This window comes from Lemur catta, chromosome 5, assembly GCF_020740605.2.
Source record: "Lemur catta isolate mLemCat1 chromosome 5, mLemCat1.pri, whole genome shotgun sequence".
In the NCBI taxonomy this organism is placed as follows: Eukaryota; Metazoa; Chordata; class Mammalia; order Primates; family Lemuridae; genus Lemur; species Lemur catta.
Genome location: NC_059132.1, coordinates 101,431,024 through 101,447,259, shown reverse-complemented (window position 1 = coordinate 101,447,259; position 16,236 = coordinate 101,431,024). Strand labels below are relative to the sequence as shown.

At 36.6% G+C, this 16,236-nt stretch overlaps 1 protein-coding gene across 1 annotated transcript in view; it reads right to left on the bottom strand.

Annotated features, from left to right (window-relative positions):
- Positions 1-16,236, bottom strand: part of CENPU (centromere protein U) — a 29,364-nt gene that overhangs the window by 1,040 nt on the left and 12,088 nt on the right. The window contains exons 7-12 of the mRNA XM_045552413.1: positions 14,462-14,531; positions 9,284-9,392; positions 3,238-3,316; positions 2,958-3,005; positions 1,687-1,748; positions 1,035-1,191 (exon numbers count right to left, since the gene is read on the bottom strand). Of these exons, the coding sequence (XP_045408369.1) occupies positions 1,035-1,191; positions 1,687-1,748; positions 2,958-3,005; positions 3,238-3,316; positions 9,284-9,392; positions 14,462-14,531 (525 nt within the window). The remainder of the gene's footprint in view (positions 1-1,034; positions 1,192-1,686; positions 1,749-2,957; positions 3,006-3,237; positions 3,317-9,283; positions 9,393-14,461; positions 14,532-16,236) is intronic.

Genomic DNA, 16,236 nt, shown 5'->3' with positions numbered 1-16,236 from the left:
AAAGGGGAATAACTCCCATTGGGGGGGTACTAGATGTTTAGGAAACAAGGTAGGACATATGCCCAAATACCTACACTCTATAAGGCAAAAGGACAGATGCTACAATAGAAGTACAAGCTACTGCAAAGACTAGGACGCTCCTTAAGAGTGGCACATTCCAAACAAGGCCGAGTCACTCTCAGTTTTAACCAAATTAATTATGTTCAAGTTGAATTAATGATACTATTAATTTCTCCAAATTTAATAATCAAATCCCTAACTCCAAATAATAAGCATAAGACTAGCTAAGTACCAAAAAACAAAACTATTTCCCGATCTATAATATGAACCTTAGGCTCAGGAGAATTAGGTGTCAAAATCGTAAAATTGAATTTAGAATACAAATCTGATCAGAAGGTACATGTATCCATTATATTTGATTATATGTAAATATCTTATGTAAAATATTAGGTATAGAAATACATACTTTTTTCTGTAACGTAAACATTTCTATTAATCTTTGCTGGATGGCCTGCAGTACAAACCCAGAAGCAACTACAAAATTTATTAAAACAATAATATTCCACATTTTTTCCGACTGTATGTTTTGTTTCTCAATTTCTAAAATCACACCGTTTATACGGGATAATGGCTTGTTTTTCAGATACAAAAGATACTTTGAACAAGGGCTAGACAAAGAACAAAAGAGTGTCTTTCAAACATGTCTGAGTGGTCTTATAAAGCAGAATGTGGCTGTTAACTGAGACTTATACACAGAGTATACACTTCCCTTGATGAAATCCAGTTCTCTGAAGTGTAAATACCTTAAAAAAAAAAATCAGTGATTCTGGATTTTTTCCTACTCTTCTAGCCTTCATTAAATAGCTACGAAAAGTGAGGGTATAACAAATCTTCACTGCTTTATAGTGATGCTGTTTTGGGTGGACTCTAATGTTGCATCTGCATGTATCTTTCCTCAAAGCCTCTGGTACTCTAGCACGCAAATGCCCTTGATCATTCTGGGAAGCACAGTAAAAAGTAAAAATAGGAGTTACCGTTTCCTTTACTTTTGGTTCTTTCTCTTGAACATCTGAATAATCTTGATAAAGTTGTTTTAAATTAGATAAGAAATATGCTGCATTCTTAAGAGAAGACTTTCTCTCCTTAAGTTCATCATATTTTGTTTGTAGTTGTTTCAGCTGTGGCTCTAACCTAAAACCAAAATATTTTTCCAAAAATAAATGACATAAGTATAATAACAGCACCTAGTACCCCTTAATGCTCAGCACTTTCTGTGTATTTATTCATTTAATTCCCACAAAACCCTATGAGGTGTAGGTAGTACGTCTGTATTTAAAAGAGCGAACTGAGGCACTGAGAGGTTAAGTAACTCACCCAAGATTGCATAGCTAGTAAATGGCAGAGTGTGGTTTCAAACCCAGGCAGTGGAATGCTAGAGTCTATACATTAAAACTCTAATTAGGCTGCCTCCCAGGCCAGGGCTGAGAGATCTGTTAGGAGACAGATCAGTGCTGAATTCTCCTTTGCTAAGGGTTCTGCAACTAGGCAGCACGGCCACCCTTCACTGAGCATCCGACCTCAAAGGTGGCCAGGGGCTTTAACATGACAGGGCAGCAAATATTACTCCCCCAAATGACACAATTGTATTTAAGTAAGTTCTCAAACAGGATTTTGATATTATCTTACCGAAGCAGTTCATCTTGGACTTCAATTAAACGCTGCCTTTTCTTTTCGATACCTGAAATCATCTAAGTAATACAATCATTTCTGTGTTAGATGAATTTTGTAAATATCAGCACTCTCACGTACACTGTGCCAGGTATTAAAGTACAGTAGGAAACAAGACAGACCCAATTCTTACCACCATGGGACTTCGGTCTAATGGGGCAGACAGACATTACTTACAAACAGTAAATGATTACAACTTGTGCCATGTTCTATAAGGGAAAAGAACAGCAGGGGCATCTACTTCAGGGCAACTCCTAAGAGGAAGGTGGGGGCCAGGTCCTTATTAGACCCTGTGACCCACAAGGCAAGAACCGGGAGATTTTATCTAGGTGCGCTAGGAAGATGCCGAAGCAGGGGAGTGCCATGATACACTTTGTATTTTAAAAAGAACATTTCAATATCATAAATTTTATTAACTCAGCCATCACTTTTAGTGACTACCTAATATTCCATTTCAGACAGAATGTTCCCACTTGCGTACAAGCAATGCAGAAATGACCAATGAGATTAAAATTGAATGAAAGAAAAACAAAAAAAAATCTAAGGCCTATAATCACTGGAAGGAAAATGTGTACACTTCAAGCCCACTTCTATAATAAATGTAGAGGTGGGGCGGGCTGTCCAGCCCTGTACTCCCCTCTGAGGTCATCTGGCCCAACCTTACAGACGAGAAGGGAGGGTCTGGAGCCGGCTGGCTCGTCCCCGCTGCACATCTCGTGGTGGACAGTTTTCAAGGAGGCGCCACATTGAAGCAGCAGAACCAGGACTAGAAATGAGGTCTCCTCATCCCTAACCCAGTGTCCTTCCCAGGCTGTCCTTTTACCTGGGACAGTTCTTTATTCGAAAAGGTTTTGCTTTTTGACGTCCACAAAAGCAATAAAGACACATTACTTAATACTTATCCACATAAGCAGTCATATTGTACTTGATAGCCATTTTTAGGCTAACTTTGGGACATTAAAAAAGGGCTTAAATTTCTGTCTTCAATTATAAAAATAATTAGACGTTTGCACAGCTTTAGGAAACAAAGGTGACTAGGACCCCCACCATTCCTTGGCTTGCCTAGTACTTGCCAGATCAACCAGATGATCTACCAAGTAACAGCCTGACTAGAAAGATTTAAAAATCTTATAAAGTCTAAAGGTTACACAACCCAGAGTCAAGTATTTACTTAACTCTATGTATGTTAGTATCGTGTATGACTGACTGTAATCACATAAGTGATTTACCTTAGCATTCTTCCTTTTCAGCTTTTTCAACATCTTGGCATCTTCAAGCTACACAAAACAAAAAATAAATATTCACATGCATTTGCCACAATTAAATGTTAATTAGCTTTACATAGTAACATAATTAGTTTAAAAACAGTTCTGTAAAATATGGGTATTTCTAATGAGTTTCTTACCATATTGCCAGCAAATGCAAGCTTTTCTAAGACTACATGTAGTATGCTGCCTCAGGATCAGTCAAAACATTTTTAGACCAACAAATTTATGTTAGTGAGCTTACCATTTTGACGAGTTCCTCTTTAACATTAAAATAAAATTTGTTGATGGCTTCCTTACAAATTTTGGATTTTATTCTTCGTCTGTAGAGGAGTTAAAAAAAAAAAAAAAGGTACCATAAAGGATTTTGAAAGGTGTGTTTCATTTGCTTACCACATAAACATACACACACAATTTGGCATATACTGTTTAAAAATATCTAAGATGGCAAAGTTTAGCCTGCAACCCTTCCTTAGGCTTAAACAAAAAACATGTCTCAGCAAAAGAAAAAGAACAAAAATATTTTCCCCTGAGACCTCTGGCATGAGGTAATCTTAACTCCCTGACACTGGCACGCTCACAGTACCAAGTGATCCACAAACGCTTACAGCTAATCCCAGGCTTTTCCTACCACTCGATCTAAACAACCAGTAGGCTTTACTCCGCCCTCCTTGCCTGTTAGCAACTGCAAGAATAACTGTAAGTGGCCATAAATCAGTAGTTCTTCAGAAACTATAAAGCTGACTCAAACAAAGAAACTGGTTCAGGTTCCTGTTCAGGAAGAAGAGATCTAGTGGCGAGGCTGTGCTTTTCCCAGTTTGGCTCATTCACGGCTGGACGGCAGACCTACAGCGCTGGTGCCGCAGCACACACTCTGGTCTTTGGCCAGTTTAATCGGGTTGTTTGTTTTCTTACTGCCAAGTTTTAGGAGTTCTTTGTATATTTTGCATAATAGACCTTTATCAGATATATCACTTTTTGCAAATATTTTCTCCATGTCTATGATTGTCTTTTCATTCCTGACAGTGTCTTTTGTAGAGCAGAAATTTCTAACTTTAATGAAGTTCAGTTTATCAACTCTTTCTTTCATGGACTGTGACTTTGGTGTCATGGTCAAATTGTTGCCAAATCCAAGGTCATTTGGACTTTCTCCTATGTTATCTTCTAGGAGTTTTAGAGTTTTGCATTTTACATTTAGGTCTATAATTGATTTTGAGTTAATTTTGGGGACAGGTGTAAGGTCTGTGTTCTAGATTTTTTTTTTTTTGCATGTGTATGTCCAGTTGTTCTAGCATCATTTGTTGAAAAGACTCTTGTCTCCACTGTATTTCCTATGCTTCTTTGTCAAAGATACTGTCTTTGACCGTATCTGTGTGGGTCTATTTCTGGGCTGTCTATTCTGTTCATTGATCTATTTGTCTATTTTTTCATCAATACCACAGTCTTGATTACTGTAGCTTTATATTAAATCTTGATGTTGAATAGATCAGTCCTCTAACTTTGTTCTTCTCTTTTAATACTGAATTAGGTATTCTGGGTCTTTTTCCTCTCCAAATAAACTTTAGAATTGTTTTGTTGATATCCACAAAAATAACTTGCGGGGGTTTTGATTGGGATTGCATTGAATCTATAGATCAAGATGGGAAGAACCAACATCTTTACAGTATTTAGCCTTCCCATCCATAAACATGGAATTATCTCCACTTATTTATTTCTTCTTATAGTTTTCTTCATATAGATCTTGTACATATTTTGTTAAATTCATACCCAAGTAGTTCATTGGGGGGGGTGCTAATATAAACAGTATTGTATTTATAATTTAAAATTCCACTTGTTTATGGCTGGTATATAGAAAAGCAATTGACTTTTGTATATTTATCTTATATCCTGCAACATTACTATAATCAATTGCTAGTTCCAGGAGTTTTCTTTTTGGTCTATTCTTTTAGATTTTCTTAATAGACAATAATGTCATCTGACAACAAACAGTTTTATTTCTTCCTTCCCAATCTGTGTGCCTTTTATTTCCTTTTCTTGTCTTAGTGCATTAGCCAGGACTGCCAGTACGATGTTGAAAAGGACTGGTAAGAAGGGACATCCTTGTTTTGTTCCTGATCTTAGTGGGAAAGCTTCTAATTTCTCACCATTAGGTATGATGTAAGCTGTACAGGGTTTTTGGGTAGATATTATCAAGTTAAAGTTCCCTTCTACTTTACTGAGTTTTTATCATGAATGGGTATTAGATTTTGTCAAATGCTTTATCTGAATCTACTATGACTATGTGATTTTTCTTCTTTAGCCTGTTGATATGACAGATTACATTGATTGATTTTAAAAGGTGAACCAGCCTTGCATATCTGGGATAAATCCTACCTGGTCATGGTTTGTAATTCTTTTTTTTTTAATTCCATTTTTTGCCTCCATGGAACACTGAAGAAAATAATTCTTTTTTATACATTGTTGGATTCAATTTGCTAATATTTTATTGAGTATTTCTGCACCTATTTTCATGAGAGATATTGGTCTGTTTTCTTGTAATGTCTTTATCAGATTTTAATATTAAGATAATGCTGGCCTCATAGAATAAGTTAGGAAGTATTCCCTCTGCTCCTGTCTTCTGAAACTTTTCTGAGTACTGGTATAATTTCTTCCTTAAATGTTTGGTAGAATTCACTAATAAGCCCACTAGTGAGTTCTGTTTGGGCAGGTCATTAACTATTAATTCAATTTCCTTGATAGATATAGACGTATTTAGATAGTCTGTTCAAATTTTTATGGGAATTTTGGCTGATTATATCTTTCAAAGAATTTGTCTATTTTATCTAGATTAACAAATTTGCGGGCATACAGTTGTCCATATTATTCCTTGATTATCCTTTTAATGTTCAATCTCTAATGATGTCCCCTATTTTGTTTCTAATATTAGTGATTTGTGTCCTCTCTCTTTTTCTCTTAGTTAGCTTGGCTAGAAGGTTACTGAACCAGCTTTTGATTTCGTTGATTTTTACCACTGAGTTCCTATTTTCAATCTCATTGATTTTTGCTCTAATTTTTATTATTTATTTTCTTCTGCTTACCTTGGATTTAATTTGCTTCTTTTTCTAGTTTCCTAAGGCAGAAGGTTAATTTGGCCATTCCACCAAAACAAACAAACAAGCCTGTTAGAACTAATAAATGAATTCAATAAAGTTACCAGGTTCAAAGTCAACACACACACACACACACACACACACACACACACACACAAAACAAAACAAAACAAAAAAAACCAGTGTGCCCAAGTGTAGTGGCTCATGCCTATAATCCCAGCACTTTGGGAAGTCAAGATGGGAGGATTGCTTGAGGCCAGGAGTTTGAGACCAGCCTGGGCAACACAGTGAGACCCCATCTCTACAAAAAAATTTAAAAATTAGCCAGGTGTGGTAGCATGTGTCTATAGTCCTAACTACTTGGGAGGCTCAGCCAGGAGGATTGCTTAAGCCTAGGAGTTGGAGATTGCAATGCGCTGTGATTGTGCCACTGCACTCCAACCTGGGAGACAGAGTGTGACTATCTCAAAAAACAAACAAAAAGAATGAGTTGTGTTTCTATGTACTACCAATAAACAATCCAAAAAGGAAATTAAGAAAATAATTCCATTTACGATAACAAAAAGGATAAAATATTTAGGATAAATTTATCTAAGGAGGTGAAAGATTTGTACACTGAAAATTACAAAACATTGCTGAAAGAAATTAAAGATACAAATTAATGGGAAGACATTCCACGCCCATGGATTGGAAAACTTAATATTGTTAAAATGACTATATTACCCAAAACAATCTACAGATTCAATGCTATCCCAATGGCATTTTCTACAGAAATAGAAAAAAAATCCTAAAATTTATGTGGAATATCAAAGGACCCCAAATAGCCAAAAAAATCTTGAAGAAGAAAAATAAAGCAAGAAGCTTCATACTTTCTAATTTCCAAGCATATAACTAAAACTACAGTAATCTAAATAGGATGGTACCAGCATAGAGACAGACACACAGACCAACAAAACAGAGAACCAAGAAATGAACCTTCACGTATACTGACGGCTTATGATCTTCAACAAGGGTGCCAAGGCTACACAATGGGGAAGGATAGTCTCTTCAACAAATGGTGCTGGGAAAACTGTATATCCACATGCAAATGAATGAAGTTGGATCTTTACCTCATACAAAAATTAACTCAAAATAGATTAAAGACCTACGCATAAGACCCAAAACTATAAAACTCGAAGAAAATGTAGAGTAAAAGCTTCATGATGGATTTGGCAATAATTTCTTATATATGACACCAAAAGTGCAGGCAACAAAAGAATAGACAAATGGGATTACATCAAACGTGAAAATGTCTGCACAACAAAGGAAACAAAAGAGTGAAAAGGCAGCTCATGGGACAGAGGAAAATATTTACAAACCATTTATCTATTACAGTAAGAGGATAATATCCAGAATATAAAGAATTCCTACAACTCAACCACAAAAATCCAAACAATCTGATCAAAAATGGACTTGAACCGACATTTCTCCAAAGAAGATACACAAATGGCCATCAAGCACATGAAAAGATGCTCAAAATCACAAGGGAAATGCAAACCAAAACCACAATACCATGCTACACCCATTAGAATGGCTACTATAAGACAAAAAGGGGGAAGTTTTATTTACTTTAATCCAGAATTAAGTCTCCAGGTGTCATAAATATTATGTAGTTTGGAATGGGAGAAATGGAAAAAAGACCAAGGGATAGGTGCTCATGCCAAAGTTCTAATATTAAAAGTGAGGAAGCCAGGCTGGTGGCTCACGCCTGTAATCGTAACACTCTGGGATCCTCCCGAGGCGGGAGGATCAGTCAAGGGAGTTCGAGACCAGCCTGAGCAAGAGCAAGACCCCATCTCCACTAAAAATAGAAAGAAATTATCTGGCCAACTAAAAATATATAGAAAAAATTAGCCGGGCATGGTGGCGCGTGCCTGTAGTCCCAGCTACTTGGGAGGCTGAGGCAGGAGGATCACTTGAGTCCAGGAGTTTGAGGTTGCTGTGAGCTAGGCTGACACCACGGCACTCACTCTAGCCCTGGCAACAGAGCAAGACTCTGTCTCAAAAAAAAAAAAAAAAAAAGTGAGGAGTTATAAATGTAATTATTTTAAGTTAAAAAGGATTAAAAACATCAAAGAGTAGAACAAAGACTTTAAAGTAAAAACAATATATTAATATACTGTTCCAGATATACTGATAATTACAATAAATGTTAATGGACTAAACTGAACAGTTGAAATTCAAAGACTGACACATAGGATTTAAAAAGATTCAGAGGGTGCAAAAATATAGTTAGTTAGAATGAATAATATTTGATAGCATAACAAAGTGACTACAGTCAACAGTAAGTTATGGCATACTTTAAAATAACTAATAAGTGGGATTGAAATGTTCCTAACACAAAGAAATGATAAATGCCTGAGGTAATGGGTACCTTGATTACCCTGATTTACACATTGTATGCCTGTATCAAAACATCATATGTACTCATACAACTATTACATACTCACAATAATTTTAAAAAATAAATAAAATTAAAAATAAAAAGATTTATAAGAGGAAACATGAAGGTTTAAGGTCACACAGGATTGGAAGTGAAAGAAATTAAAAATAATGTAAAATCTGACAAATGCTCACAAAAGAAAGCTAATGACAAAAATTAGCATCAGGTAAAGTAGATCTTAACATTCCTAAAAGCATGTTTAGGAATGGAGAGGGTCACTACATAATGATAAAATGTTCAATCTTTAAGACAGAAATTTTAAACATGATGTTCCCAGTAGTCTCTAAATATATACAGCACAAATTGATAGAAGTACCAGGAAAAACTGAATAATCACAGATTCCACATAGATCCAATAATTAGACATTCTAAGTAGATCCAACAATTAGAGATTCCATATCATATGCTAGGCCATGAAGAAAGCCTCAAAATTAAAAAAAAAAGAAAAGGTATCACCAGACTATGATCTTTTACCACAACATATTTAAGATAGAAAGTTAACACAAAAATTTAAATTAAAAAGTCACATATTCGGACATAGAAAAACATACTCTAATAATTCAAAGTATTAAAGAAAAAGTTATAATGAAAATGTAAAAATATCTAAAACTATTTCATCATGTTAGTGAAATAATACATATCAAAAACTGTGGGATGAGCAAAAATTTCTGACAAAGGAAATTTATTAGGTGGATACATCATAATATCAAAAGACTTACTTATACTGTAGGAGGGTTTTCTCAAATGTAGGCAAAACGATATCCAACTCTGTGATATCACTGGTTTTCTTTCCTTCTAGACACCAAATATTTACAAGGTCGGAAGTATCTAGAATATTAAGATAAGTCAATTTAATATACTGATTCATAATTTTGCTGTAGGTCCAGGTTCTAAAAGCCTGAAACAAAAATAGTCCCACCAAATTGTAAAAGATAGCTAGGCAGAATCGGATAGGACTCACTCCTTACTTCCTATCCCAGGGCACAGTCTCACAAACCCCTGTCTATACTCTTAATTGCTATCTTGTTGGTTCTCCCATTTCTGAAGCAACCAAAAAGCACTGCTGCCTTTTAATTACCTTGATGTGCCTTTATTGAATAGTCTGCTGTTATGAACACTACTGGAGATAAAGCTCCTCTTTGTAAGCTACATTTGCTGAATTTTAATCTGTCAGGCCATGTGTAGACTACATCAAGATCACTCAGTGTATTATTTTAAATAATTATAGTAATACACAGTAATATACTGGACAGGAATCTGAAGACCTAGGTTCTAGTTTGAACTTCTTCCTTACTAGTCATGAGATCTTAGGCAGGTCATTTAACCTTCTAGAGGCCCAGTTTCCTCAATTAAATGGAAGAAATAAAACATGTTCTGCCATTTATTTACAAAACTATAAATTACTATACATTTGTACAGTGTTATAATCAGTCAATTTCTAAAGCATGCTCAATTTTTTTACATAATGTTAACATGATTCATTGATAGGATAGTCCACTCTTCTTCCATAATTAGTTTCTTATTTAATACTGCAAAACTGATAAACATGCTGAGAGTTCATCTCGGATTCACACTGACCTGAGCACACCTCTTGGCTGTGGTGGATTAATAACAGCAACAAATTCTTTGCTACCCTTTCCTGTTTTCCTTCCCTTTGAACCTGGGACAGCCCCAGGACTGGCTTGAATAAAAGAACACATGGAGTGACACTGTGCAACTTCCAAGGCCAGGTCTTAAGAGATCTGCAGCTTCTGCCCGCTTTTCGCCTCCTGAAATGCTCCCTCCTGGAAGTCAACTGTCTGTGAAATTCTGACTACCAAACAACAGGGAAGCCCAAGTTAGCCACATGAAAAGAGGTCACATGAGGGGGCTCAAGGCATCAGACATATTAAGAGAGACTCTTAGACCTTTCACCCCCAGCTCAGGCACCAACTGAGCAGATTGCCCAAAGCAAAATTGTGAGCAAATAAAATGGTTGTTGTGTATTGGGGGTTGGCAAACTACTTCTGTAAACTGTCAGACAGTAAATACTGTTGGCTTTACGGGCCAACTGCTCAACTGTGCTACTGTAGCATGAAAGCAGCCACGGACAATACACAGACCAATGAATCTGGCTGTGGTCCAATGAAAGTTTATTTTCAAAACAGACAATGGGCCAAATTTGGATTGTAGACAATAGTTTTCTGAGCACTGTTTTAAATCACTAAGTTTTGGGGTAGTTTGTGTGTTAATACATACATGGCTGAGTCCACTTACAGCTGTGCAAGCTCAGACAAGGTTTTTGATCTAATCTCAATTTTCTCAAAAATGGAGAAAATATGAAATAGCACCTATACCTCATGGGTTTATTGTAAAGATTAGAAAAAGGATGACATTAAACACTCAGTAGAATGACTGGCACACAGTAAACATTCCGTTGTTTTGTTGCTATTTATTTACAAAACAGAAACAGGAACAAAGTTAGTAAAAGGTACCAAGACAACGCATCCAGGCCAAGCCTACGTCACTGCTCACCCCAGTGCAGCCGCTGCCCCCGGGTCCCAGATCCCTGCTTACCTAAGCTCAGCTCACCAGGACTTCTAGAAAAATCTGTAAAAAGTAGTCCTGTTTTTATAAAAGACACAATATCTGAAGACCCTATCAGTCCAACTAAAATCTTTCTTACGCTCTCAGGGTTAATAGAAAGATATTTTAAAAAGTTTTTGGGTTTTTTTTTTGGACGGCAGCATCATCATAGCTCACTGCAACCTCATGCTCCTGGGTTTGAGTGATCCTCCTGCCTCACCCTCCCAAGTAGCTGCAACTACAGGTGTGAGCCACTGCACCCAGCTAATTTTTTTTGTTTTTTTTGGTAGAGATGGGGTCTTGCTCTTGTTCAGGCTGGTCTCAAACTCCTGAACTCAAGCAATCCTTCCATCTCGGCCTTCCAGAGTCCTAGGATTACAGGTGTGAGCCACTGTGTCCAGCTAGAGTTTAATTAAGAACCATTCTATCCAACCTATCCATTCTTATGTAACATTTTTAATTTCGGCACCATGACTGACTTATTATGAGTTATTTTATACACTGAGAACATTTTTTTGTGTGTGTGCAATACATAAAGATGAATAATAAAAGGGACACTCCTGGGACCACAGTACAGCTTAACAAGACACTGAAGCACTCTGCATATCCCCACGCGAATGCATCCCCAACCTTGTCAGTAGCCACCATTCTGAATTTTGGGTTTATTATGTTATTCTTCACTATAACTGTACCAAATGTGAATATATTCCTAAGGGATGTAAAGTTTAGTTTTGCATGTTTTTGATCTTTTTATATTTGTTAATGTACCAGCAAAGGTTTTGCTTTTGTATTCCATTCCATCACATAAATATAACCACGATTCCTTCATCTATCCAGTTCTACTGTGATAGGCTGTTTTCAGTATTTTGCTAGCACCACAGGTAGTCCTAGGAGCACTCACATACACGTTTCATGGACACGTGCAAGAATTTCTCTAGTAAATACACCCACAGCGACTGCTAGGTTTCGAAGTCTGCCTATTTTGAACTTTACAAGAGAGATGCCAAAATGATTTTTAAAGTGGTTATAGCTCTTTATACCTGCAGTCGTTCAGGATTCCCACTGATAACATCTTCATTAAATTTGGAATTGAGAGACTGAACTATTTGCCAATTTAGTAGGTGCAAAAACGGTGTCTCACTGTAACTATAATCTGTAATTAGGAATGGACTCCCTTCAAATGTTTTACTGTTTCCTCTTCTGTAAAAATCTGCTGGTGCCATCTGCCCTTTTTCTACGAGGTTGTCTTTTTATTAATACTCCTATATTTTTTGTAAAGACTGTCCAATTTTACCTGTGACATTTAAGTCTTCAATTCACCTAGAACTGCTTTTTTATTTATGCTGCCAGTCAGAGGAAGTCTCATTCATCATTTCATTTCTCTACAGGGAAAACTCCACTGAGCAGCAATCCTGTCTTTGTCATGTACTCATCAAGTTTCCATATATGCATGGGCATCTTTCTGGTCTATCTTTCGGTGTCATTGTCATTAAGATTAGAATTAACTGTTCCTTAAATGTCTGTTAAAACTCACCTATAAAACTATCTGGAACTGGGTGTTTTTTGTTAGTTTGTTTTTATAGAAAGATTTTTAATTGCTGATTGAATTTGATAGTCATAGGATTATTCTAGTTTTTTTCCCTCAAAAGCCAGCTTTGTTAGCCTCAAGTTTTTCTAGATATTTAGGTGCTGTAAGTCAGGAGTGGAGGGCAGATTTCTCCTTTTCATCTATTTTTTTTGGAGGCCCTGGATTCTTTTTTTAATTTTGTTTTTAATTGACACATAATAATTGTACATATTTATAGAGGACAGTTTTGATACATGTACACATTGTGTAGAAATCAAATCCAGGTATTTATTACAGCATATCCCTCACCTCATGCATTTATCATTTCTCCATGGTAAGAACATTCAAAATCCTCTTCTGGCTATTTTAAAATACACAGTGCAATAATGTTAACCACAGCCACCTCACTGTGCAACAGAACACCAGAAGTTATACCTCCTATGAAGCTGTTCATTATATTTTTAATAACATTTTAAATTGTGCAGCTTCTGGTGGGAATATAAAATTATACAACTACCTTTGGAATGTAGTTTCCAAAGTCTGGCAGTTTCTTGTAAAATTAAACATATGCCTACCCTATGACTCAGCAGCTTCACTCCTTTTTATTTAACTAAGAGAAATGGAAACATGTTCACAAAAACATAAGAATGTTCATAGCAACTTTAATTCATAATAGCCAAAACCCAAAAACAACTCAGTTGTCCATCAATAAGAGACTGGATGAACTATGGTATAATCATACAACGGAATAAAAATCACACAAAACAACATGGATGAATTCTCAAAAAAAAATTATGCTGAGTGAAAAAATTGAAAGATGACCTGTACAAAAGTACATACTATGTTTCCTTGACAGAAAGTGGATAAAAATAAAACAATCAATAAATAAAAAGAGTACATATTATGTGATTCCATCTATATGAAATTCCAGAATAGGCAAAACTATAGTACAGGTGTTTGCATTTCCCAAAACTCAATTGACTATACACTTAAGAGTTGGGCATTTCACTGCTGTATTGTTAAGGAAAACCCCCATCTATTACTTGGCACAGCAGCCACCTGACACCCCCACCCCTCATGGAAGACTCGCATCAGCATAATACTAACCTATCACCTGGCCCATCAACTAACCTATTACCTGGCACATCAGCATAACACTAAAGCTATTACCTGGTGGACATTAGTCACCTGAGACCCCACCCCTTGGACCACCCCTACTAATAAAGGTGGGAAAAATTGGGTAGACGAGGCTCAGAATTTGGTGGTCAGACCCCTCTGAGCCCGCTGGCGAATAAGCCTTGATTCTCTGACTCTCTGTGTGCCGCTCGGTTTGTCCTCGGGACCACCTGCAGTATGTACATTTTACATTAAAAGAAAACAGTGTAAACAAACATTGGACTCTAGTTAATTATGTGCATGCTGAAGTATTTCAGAACTACTGACATCTAATTTATTTTAAAATGTATTAAATTAAAATGGATTAGTGGATAGATAGGTAACAAAGCAAGTATAATAAAATGTTAACTGTAAAATCTAAGTGATGGATATATGAATATATACTAAAACATTTTTCCAGCTTTGTTGTACATTGAAAATTTTCATGACAAAATGTTAGAAAAAAAATGTTACTCCAAAGTCACATATTCTTAATTTCTAAAAGAGGCAATTTTACGTATTTACAATTTACTACTTTCACAAATTAACAAGAGTTTTTTTCCCATTAAATTTTTGAATGAGTGACAAAGTATAAAATACCATTCTGCACCTGAGTCTGTAGTTTCACTACTTGATTTCTCTCTTGTGCCACGAGACATCTTCCCTTTTTCCTGACTTTTCTACAAAAAAAGCATAGGTTTTTATTATATTTAAGTTTTCTTTGTCTTAAAACAAAGATTAAGACTGTTATCAAACACTGCCATTCAATACTTTAGCAATTCATATTTAGTTCTAAATTAATAGTTGTATTAATATAAATTATCTAACTTAATATAAGGAAACATTGCAAAAAATTAAATAAAACCATCACAAAAAAAAGAAAATAACATTTTCAGTTGACTTACAACAATCGTTGCCTTGGAGGAAGTTGAACTTTTATTACTTAAGATAACCAACCATGTGTTATTTCTGCTCCCAGCTGTGATGAAGCAACAGATTCTGCACTAGCTCTTGCCATAAACAACCATAAAGTGGGGGTTGGGAGCGGCAACTTTCTCTAGGCGTAGGACAACAGCAACACAAGACTGAGTTCCCTAAAAAAAGGGAAACTCAGAAGGTGAGCCCCATGAATGTCACTCCCCACACATACAATTTCTAGATGGGGGCACAGCAAGCTGAAGTCTGTGCAGAGCGTGGAAATCCCACTCAGCAGAGGCAGCACCTGGAATAAGCTGCCCAGAGGAGAGGGTGGGCTTTTGGTCGGGGAGCTACCCTAAAGTCCTTGACTGAGTACTGTCCATGTACTGGGTGAGACATAAAGTCTACCAGAAAGCGACTATCATGGGAAAACAGCGTAACACGTAAGAGAGGACAAGTAGCACTGGGGAAAATTAGAAAATGCAGACCTCAACCCGGCTATTCAGCAGAAAGACCACACTTAGCGTGCTATCTCAGGTCAATATTGTCCTCAACAGGGCAACAGCTGGTTCTGCGGGAGGGGGTGGAGTGGGGGGGTTTGAAAACTTCGATATTAAAATGGTTTGTGACCCTTCACAGGGACCCAGTATATAAAGAGACATACAGTATACTTGTAGTATTAAAATTTAATTGTATTTGTGACGGAAGGGGGAAAAAAGTCTAAAAGGGTTTCTTAGGGATGCAAGAATGCAAACGAATCGAGAAACACTGCTGTGAACTAAAATAAAATCCTGAGCCCCACACCCCGACTGAATGGACCCCCTCTTGGCCAAGGGAACCCCAGAAAAACCTTAAAACTGAGCTCATGGCCACAAAGGGAAGCAAGGTTGGATGCCTTGGACAGTAAGATACTAAATTATAAACAGGACATAAGGCCATGCAGAGCAAAGGTTAAATCACCTGTAGGCCACCAATTTGCTTGACAATTTGCTTGTCTCTGATTAACAGACTTCCTTAACTTAAGACAGTCCAAGCTTTTACATAAAACTTCATTTCTTTAACCAATTACAAATCCAAGAATTTTTAAACCCATCTATAACCTGTAAACTCCTGCTTCGAATGTCCTGCCTTTTTAGGCCAAACCAATCAATGTACACCTTCCATGTACTGATTTATGATTTTACCTGCAATTCCTTTCTTTCTAAAATGTATAAAACCAAACTGTAATGCAACCACAGCAAGACCACTTGCTTAAGACTTTTGGGTGTGGGTCCCTAGGCTGTGGTCATACATATTTGGCTGGGAATAAACCTCTTTATTTTACAGAGTTTGGGTTTTTTCTGTTAATACTGCCCTAGAGTATGGCCTACTCTAGACATACCCTAAACAAAGCCTAAAAGCAACCTCTGAGCAGATGCACCACTGAGACACAGACTGGAGTTTGTGCTAAGCAGATTCTAAGACGAC